Source organism: Suillus bovinus (genome assembly GCF_016758785.1).
Source record: "Suillus bovinus strain UH-Sbo-P2 chromosome Unknown EDB93scaffold_266, whole genome shotgun sequence".
Lineage (NCBI taxonomy): Eukaryota > Fungi > Basidiomycota > Agaricomycetes > Boletales > Suillaceae > Suillus > Suillus bovinus.
Genome location: NW_024542322.1, coordinates 719 through 10,317, shown reverse-complemented (window position 1 = coordinate 10,317; position 9,599 = coordinate 719). Strand labels below are relative to the sequence as shown.

Below are 9,599 nucleotides of genomic sequence, written 5' to 3'. Positions count from 1 at the left end.
AGTCTATAGGGTGAACTAGTTGAAGGCCAAGGCTAGAGTTAGTAGATGGAAAGAGAAGTTGTGCATAGTTAGACATGAAATGGGGTGCATTATTAACTGGTTTAAGTTTCACTGGGAAGAATGGTATAGAAGGTGGTCTCAAGCTACTGGACCTGGTCATCAAGCCTATGCGTATACACAAGTCTTAATGTGGGAAAGGTTTGCAGAGGATGCACAGCAGACTTTCCATGAGTGTGGATTTGTAGCTTGATGTCATGTACTTTGGATGAAAGAATTATATGGCAATAAGATATTAATGACATAGGTTACCTAACTATACACTGGCCAACAGCTGTTTTAGCTGTCTCATGTGAGAGCTGGCCAATATGGAGATTTACAAGCCACAGCTGTTCTAGTCAGGAGGACTGTAGCTGGCTGACTTGAATATCTTTGAGGAGCAGCCAGCCAGCATTTGTTCTAGTTTAGTGGAAAAGAGCCGGCCAGTTCACTGCACAATTGCTGTCATAGAAACCTTACTCTTTAGTTGTCAGAACTCAGTGACTCGGTAACTGTATGCCTTCAAAGGTGATAAATAGGCTCTTGAAAAAATCTGAAGTTGTTGAAACTGAACATCCTGCCTCTAGGATTTGGCTAACAGCTGTTTTAGCCATGTAGATCTGTTGTCAGACCACAGAAACATAAACATATATAAGTGACCTACAAGACAGCTGGTCTGCTAATCAAAGAGTATTGAAACAGCCAGCCATGGTTCTACCTACCTCAGATGTTTACTGGCTAGTTATAATTGAAGACATACAATTCAGCCAGCTTGTCTCCCATGTATATACAGGACGGCCAGCCATGGTTCTACCTACCTCAGATATTTACTGGCCAGTTATAATTGAAGACCTACAATCCAGCCAGCCTGGCTTCTACACATGTATATACAAGATGGCTGGCCTGCTGATGAAAGAGTACTGAAACAGCCAGCCATGGTTCTACCTACTGCAGACCCTCACTGGCTGATTATAAATGAAGACATACAATCCAGCCAGCCTGGCTCCTACACATGTATATATAAGATGGCTGGCCTGCTGATGAAAGAGTACTGAAGCAGCCAGCCATGTCTACCTACCTCAGATATTTACTGGCCAGTTATAATTGAAGACATACAATTCAGTCAGCTTGGGCTGTCTTGTATATACGTGTATAGGAGACAAGCTGGCTGAATTGTATATCTTCAATTATAACTGGCCAGTAAATATCTGAGGTAGGTAGAACTATGGCTGGCCGTCTTGTATATACATGGGAGGCAAGCTGGCTGAATTGTATGTCTTCAATTATAAACAGCCATCTTGATATACATGTATAGAAGCCAGGCTGGCTGGATTGTAGGTCTTCAATTATAACTGGCCAGTAAGGGTCTGCAGTAGGTAGAACCATGGCTGGCTGTTTTAGTCCTCTTTTATCAGCAGACCGGCCATTTTGTATATACATGTGTAGGAGCCAGGATGGCTGGATTGTAGGTCTAGAACTGCCGCTGGCTGGACACTGCTTATATATGTTCATAACATTGGCTACAGTCTACTGATGAAATAGTACTGCACCAGCCAGCCATACATCTGCCTCCTGCAGAATCCTACATAAGAGATGAGTATATTATGTACCAACCAACATCTACCCTACATGAAATAATAAGATAGGTGGTAATCAGATGGTAAAGTGGCCAGCACCTATCTTATATGCACCGGCCAAGACTGGCTGGCCTCCATTCTAAGGCTTTTTGGCACATCCAGGGCCACAGTTCTACATGAAGAATGACTGAAGGGTCTGATCACGTGTCGTACTCTGATTGGCGATCCCACTTCCGGACAGCATCCCATTGCCAATTTTCTGGGAGCCAGTGCACCTTTGGTCCTATAGGTATGACAGTAAATTCAAGCAAGATATAGAAGAGCAACTCGAGATTGTTGTAGGGCGTGTGTCAGACCGGCTGTCCATCTCCCATTAGATGGAGAACGCGGAATGATATATATGATGCGGTTCCCTGTGAATTATGAGATGAATGTATGCAGAAGAAATATATAACACACAGTACCAAGCGGACTCTTGTCAGCTTGTCCATCAATATCAAGAAACTTTGCATTGTCAAAGTCAATGAAGCAACCTTTTCCTTCATAGATGATAATATTATTAAGGCTGAGATCTCCATGAAGGACACGTTAGTCAACCATGGCCTTGTGGGCTATGATTCATGGTGATTAAAGAGCACTTTGTGCTTGCAAAAAAAAACTCACCAATCAGGAGGTCATGAAAAACCCCAATAAGCTCAGGTATGTCGCTGAATTGTGTCAGTGGAAGCCCACAGGGTGTCAAGAGAATACGGCAATGAATTCTTTTCTGAAATGCAAATGTCTGGCAATGACTGTGAATGAGTGATGTGAGTCACTCCCATGCTGATCCACGAGGAACCCTCTTATATTGTATTCTTTCTTTATTTTCCTTCCCTCCTACATTCAAAGTCTCTGAACCTGGTTCTTGGGGGTTTGAATAAGTTCAAAATCTTGCTGCTGAAGCAGGACTGAGCTTGATCAAATGGCAGCTCTGGCTGTGCCAGATCAATGTGTCTGTAGACAGGGATGGTCAGGTATGAACCCTCCCGCATATATTTCCTGTTGGGTGCTTGTTTGATGATGTCAAAGATAAACTGTTCATAGATCTCGGGGACAATTTGGCTAACTGGGTGTTCGTCTTGCGGATCCTCCCCAGCCTCCCTCATTTCAACGACACCACAGTCACTTTCTTGAGCACTATAGACAAGATCTAACACCAATTCTCCAAATTCCCAGAGGCTCTTGGTGTTGCTATCCGCCTTAATGATGACTCTAATATACGGGGGTCCCATTTTCGATTAACAATGGAGGCCCAACTTGAAGGATCTCTTTCTGAATCAGAGGAAACATATCATGCCAATTCAGCGTCATCTGTTGCAGTCTTGTACCCAGTCGCAGACAGATAGCGAGTTGCTGACAGAGACTGAGTCTGAGCTGACAGAGACCGATGTGGAAGGGGATTCCATGCTAAAGACAGAAGGCAGCTTCGGAGAACAGGCTTCTGTTAAGGTTGGAAGGAAGAGAGTAATGTCTGGATGGGTACCAGAAGAAAAGAATTGGGAGCATTGTTTCCAGGCGATACAGTATCACATGTACGAGATGCTCAAGGATCAAATTCAAAAGCGCAAACTGGTCACTCCCAACCCTCTCAATCTCTACCCTTCAGAGAAATAGCAAATCTCTGGTACTGGTCCACAGAGTTCGCTACCAGTCCTATTTCGGATGCGACTGAATTGCGGAAGCCTGACCTTGTCCTCCTGGACTACAAGCTCCGAAAGTTAGATTCCTCTGAAAAGTCCTGGAAGGACGTTCTCACAGGAATCAAGATCACCCAATCTGATCTTTCCAGCGATTGTAAAATTCCTTTGTTCCTGGGCATCGTTACCAAGGGTTATCTGATCATGCGGGAGCAACCATGGTGTTGTTTCATCCTGCTTTTCAGTATCTCTAAACTCAAACTTCGGGCCCATTATATAGATTGCTCTGGCATGGTAATATCAAACACATTCCAGATCGATAGATTTCACGTACATTTTGTCGATGTCTTAAATACGATCACTTTGGCAAATCACTCCTCCCTCAGCTTTGATCCAACAATTCACATCTGCAACTCTTGTAGTACTGTCCCAAGCCACACCAACTTGCTGACAGGCTTCAATACCATGCTTCTCAGGGCGATAGGTTGAGTCTATGATAACGACCAGAATTGATATTGGATCATGGATATTTGATGGAAAGCCATCAATTTTTCACATGCAGAACTGTCTGTTATCGCGTTCAAGACAAGTTTGGTCAGGAGTATGCGCTGAAGGATTGTTGGGTCAACGAAGATGTCAAGAATGTTGAAATAGACTTTCTGAAAGCGGTCGAAGGCATCCAGAATGTGGTTCAACTCGTCAAATATTGGGATGTGCTTTATGATGGGCAGCCCAACTCCACATCACTCATTCACAGTCATTGCCAGACATTTGCATTTCAGAAAAGAATTCATTGCCGTATTCTCTTGACACCCTGTGGGCTTCCACTGACACAATTCAGCGACATACCTGAGCTTATTGGGGTTTTTCATGACCTCCTGATTGGTGAGTTTTTTTTTGCAAGCACAAAGTGCTCTTTAATCACCATGAATCATAGCCCACAAGGCCATGGTTGACTAACGTGTCCTTCATGGAGATCTCAGCCTTAATAATATTATCATCTATGAAGGAAAAGGTTGCTTCATTGACTTTGACAATGCAAAGTTTCTTGATATTGATGGACAAGCTGACAAGAGTCCGCTTGGTACTGTGTGTTATATATTTCTTCTGCATACATTCATCTCATAATTCACAGGGAACCGCATCATATATATCATTCCGCGTTCTCCATCTAATGGGAGATGGACAGCCGGTCTGACACACGCCCTGCAACGATCTCGAGTTGCTCTTCTATATCCTACTTGAACTCACTGTAATGTATGTAGGACCCAAGGGTGCACCGGCCCCCCTGGTTGACAAGCAAGATTTGGCATATGACCCTGTTCAGAGGTGGGGGGACGCCTTTGAGAATGCGACATATGATGGTCTTGTGTTCAGCAGCATATGGAAGCAGGAATTCATTCATGGTCTCACTCAACCCCCCAACATCACCTCATACTTCACCCCCCTGCCGCCTCCTCATTGATCTATGGCGTCAGGCGATCTCAGCCGCAAGTAAGGATTTGAAGGCCATCTCTTACGATCTGTTGCAAAAATCGAGATGCTATTTGTGTTTATTGCACTTACCCACTTGTACTAAATATTTGTCAAGGGCAAAAGGGTAAAAAGGAGCACAATGAAATTGTACATAGGATTGTAATTGTGATGCAGTCACCAACACTAGTATCTACATATATAATGGATGGCTTCTATTATAACTAATGCAAATTATATCAAGCAGACATAGTATCATAAAGGTGTGTCGGTCCTTAGCAATTGTGATGCCTCATCAACATTAGTATCTATAAATATAATGAATGGCTGTCTTTGTGACTCACACAAGTGACATCAAACAGACGGAGGTTGTGCCTGATCAGCAAAGTATTCACTACAGGCACACTTGTTGTTTAGCATCACCTGACTGGTAAATTTGGGGCTAGAATGTCAAAATGATGTGTACTGCATCTGTTGTGTAAGGCAGATAATGTATTGACCAAGATGCACTGACTGTTACTGTTGTTAAAAACATACCTATACAGTTCCAGTCCGATGCTGTGTACAATAATTTCTACAGTATTATATCAAGCTACTCGTATATGGATGATCACTTGTTGCAGCAGAACATAGATTCTCTGGCTGGGTACAATCAACTATTATGTGCCGGATGTATGCTACACACTACCACTACTACCATCAGGGACTGAAACTGACTCTTTCATTTGTGCTTGCTTCTTCCGAATCCTTGCCAGCACACTGTTCTTCATGAGAGGACGCTGGGTACTCAAGTACAAAGGGAAAATTTGCCTGAAAAAATGAGGACCATTAGAATAAATATATGATGAGTTATCAATTACCTATTCCACCAGACAACTAGGTCATCTATCACTTGTTTCTCATCCATGTCCTCAAACACTTCCAAAACGGAGTTGTAGAACCTTTCCGAGTCAGTGACTGTGTCCATATGCAAGAACACAGGAGATGAGGTGAGTGAAAAATGGACCTGGAATATATACTCACTCAGTATAAATGTACAGATTCGAACATAGACACACCTGTGTTGCAATGTATGCAATGGAGGGTAGAGTAACTCGGGTCATCCCATGAATCCAAGGATTACCTGAATGAGTGGCCTTTGGTTCTTTATCCACGGAGCTGGAGGATGTGAAAATGTGTTTATATGCCTGTAACTTTAGTTAGAATGAAAAAAAAAATGTTGTGAAGTTTGGTATGATACAGAAACTAATAAGGCACTTCAAAACAGACCATTCCATAGATCCTCGGGGTCGTCATGATAGTCAGCATACAGAAACAATGGCCACTGGTCTCTGGTCATGATGATCTCGCCACTTTGTAGCTTAGTTTTTGTCCTGTATTTCATTAGTATGTACATTGAGGAAACAGACAAGTGAGATACCCACTCTGTATTAGACCAGTCGAGGCCAGCCAGACAAAGCAAGGCACCTGTCCGTTCATGATGAAAACTCTGATTGATGTTCATGTAAAGTTTTTCTCTGGAATCTCAGCCAATTCTCCCATCCGTAAGATTCCATTCATAAGAAGAGCTTGAAAGTTGCAAAGAGCATGGATTGTTTGCCCAAAATGACGGCCATAGTGTACTAATGGGTCAGTTGCACTCCTGTATTAATATTGTGATCACCACTATTAGCCTCAGACCAATGGTCAGACAGAGTGATTGAATCAAGCACTTGAAACCTACCTCCAGATCTATTGCTGATCAAATGCTGAAACATGGGTAAAGCATCTACCAATGGCAGAATTTGTGCACAACCACCAAAAGCATGATGTAAGGAATGCATCCCCATTTGTCCTTATGATAGGCTATGAGCCTAGAGGCATCCCTTATGCCTTTCCACCATCTGATATCCTGGCAGCCAAGGACCACATCACCAACCTCCAAAGGATAAGAGAAGAAGCAGTATCTTGCCACAATATCGCTATGCAATGAATGGCAGAAAGATCACACAGGAAGAAATATGTACCTTGAAAGATTGGAAACAAGGTTTGTAGTGTCCTGTTAATTTGGTCTGAGGCCAAATTAATGCTGCTAATTTGCAGAGGCGCCATCCAAGGTCAAATTAACCTCTGTAAATTTGCGTAAATTTGCAAGTGAGCTAATTAGCGCTAATTTACTTGTAAATTTGACAAATTTAACGGTTAATTATTGTAAATATGGTTCTATGGCCATGCATCCCAAGCTTTTGAATCAGGAAGTGCCTCTAATGATGACGATACAACAAGGGACAATGTTGTTGATGCTTTGACGAGTGGATTCACATTTCAAGGTGTTTTGTCCAGAAAGTCTTGGAGATAGGGAGAGCCCAACTCGATATGTGCATTTGCCCCCGCAAGCAAGAAGTGTGAGCCGTTAACCTTTTCAAACTCTCTCGGCAGTCCTCGCTCGTTGTTCAGCCACTCAGCACCATTATCAGGAAACTTAGGATCACCAGCATCATTGGATGGATTGCAGTGGGAGGGTCTTGGCTGAGGTGGATGGTGTCCAGGGAGTGGAAGGTTTCTAGACATATCCATATCTGAGGCTGTATGTTTGCAGAAAATAGTTTCATTCATGTCCTGCCATCAAACAAGTGATTTTTTGGTGACATTTGAAATCTATATAGTAAAAGGTGTGATTTGAGGTTGGTGCTCTCGAAAAGACCAAACATTGGCACATACCTCAGGCTTATAACGATGCCACTTTCAAATTTTTATATGATCTTGAAGTGTCCCGAGATTCTGATTAGCATGGCAAGGAGAGTTTAACCATGTGATAGTGGACATAGTGTGTTCGTCTGCCATAGAAATTGGAACTGCAGAGAACATTTTGATTGCAATAATCTACATGGATATAGTCAGCGACAAATGAAAGCAGGCGAAACATACTCACTGGAAGTACATCAGCAAGTTCATCTCCTGATTTCAGGAGTGCTTGCCAGTAATCACATGGGCTTTCATTTGAGCGCATCTTGCGGTTGAACGAATCTTCAGCATGGAAATAAGCCTTCAGCTGACTCATGCCAAGAAATACAAAGTAAACTTGGTCAGGTGTGATGTGTGCACCCTCTAGGCATCTCGTGCCTGTTGCCCAAGGCCTGATAATAGCAAGAAGCTTGTAGAGCTCCAGTTCGAAGTTCAATTTTGCACCTCCTGGAATGAAAAGATCATTAGGAGACTAAGAAATGAGATTATCATTATGTTGAGCAGCTGATAACGAAGGAACCACTTACTGCTATGTCAATACCAAGATCAGTATCTTCAACGATAGCCTGAAATGCCGGTAATCCATGTTGGATTGATAGTGCTGCCCAGTAAATAGTGCCAAAGCGAGTGTCACAAATGGCTTCCAGCCCACAAGAGATTCCAAAATCACCTTGTTTGTGATCATAATGCTCCGTTGTGTAGCTTGAGCGACTCATATGTGCCAATATTGTTCGGACCTGTTGGATGACCTAGATAGTAGATGAAGAGACTTACAAGACATTACAAGACGAAAATGATGCCCACTCACATCTTCAAACTCAGGTAACAAGCAGATATCCTTCACGGCCAAATTAAGGAGATGACACGCATCTTGAAGATTGATGATGTGTGGGTAACACTCAGAAAGTAGCCTCTGAGCCTTCTTCATGTTACCGGTATTGTCTGATGTTGCTGCACAGAAGTTCCATGGGCCTATGTTCTTGATAACCTAAAAGTAGGGTTAGTATATGCGTGCCAAATTGACATGGAAATACTTACATGTTCAAGTGCCTCGACAAAGAAACTCACTAAGTGTGATAGCCAAGAACCGTCATCCAATGCCATGCAAAAGCATCTTCGATCTGTGGTTGTGACATGGATAGAGTAGAAAGACTTTGGACATCTTATTTTGCCTCCATCGTATGTGATTGTCAAGTTCTGCAATGCACCAAGGTATTGTTCAATAGCAATGCTAATTTTAGCAGCCTTGTTGACTATCAGATGTGAGGTAATGGTTGCCGAGCAGGGAGAAATGAAGTTTGGGTTTAGAACGGCCATTAACTCTTTCCACTCTTATGAATCGACAACTGTCGGTGGAACTCCACAATAGACAAGGTACTTCATGATCGCATATTCACCAATGCAGACGATGCGAAGGCAGACACGCGGTGTGCGTATAGAGAGTGCTACTGCACAAGACATATCCTTTGGATTAGAGCTGGAGTGTGTAGGGAAAGTGGGAGAATTTGAGGGAAGTGCCTGTAAAGACGTGATGTAGCGATGGTCGCAGCGTTGGGCTTGAAACCACGTATTTTCATACTCACGTCAACACCCAAAACATATGCGCACATGTCCGAGCCACTCCGTATCGGATCCGGCGCATCGGACCTTCGGACATCGCATTGGCTGATCGCACTTCGCGCGCACTTGTCCATCCTGTGTCTTGTCCATCCGAACTAGCCTCACTAGGTGCGTAGTTATTCCTGTGCATGTTTTCTGACATTCGGACCGTGTTATTACATGTCCACAGCACCTCGTGTCTTATTACATAGGACATTGGACCCAAAATATATCGCTACTATCTTTGCCTGTAGTACTCCGAATTTCTATGTACTTACTTAAATACTCTGTAGTGACCCATAGCTATCATCATCTAGTAGTCAGGAGCCGTTTCCCGACTCTGCGGATCACCCAGAATATTCCCGTAGTTCTTAGTTGCATTGCAAAATATTATCATTCGTTCACCGTCATACTCCGTCACTTGTTATACTCGCGCATACCGCTCGCAATCCAACACTCGTTATAAAGTTCCAACCCATTATTGTGAAGTCCGAAAGTCTGAAATCTCGGACAT

General features: G+C 43.1%; 1 protein-coding gene across 1 annotated transcript; it reads left to right on the top strand.

Moving 5' to 3' along the window:
* Positions 1-2,945: 2,945 nt before the first annotated feature.
* On the top strand, positions 2,946-4,754 carry EDB93DRAFT_1110135 (uncharacterized protein; the record flags this gene model as incomplete). Its single annotated transcript, XM_041448025.1, has 4 exons — positions 2,946-3,184; positions 3,259-3,446; positions 3,875-4,174; positions 4,555-4,754. 4 exons carry the CDS (start codon positions 2,946-2,948, stop codon positions 4,752-4,754), a joined length of 927 nt encoding a protein of 308 aa, XP_041300633.1.
* Positions 4,755-9,599: the final 4,845 nt, after the last annotated feature.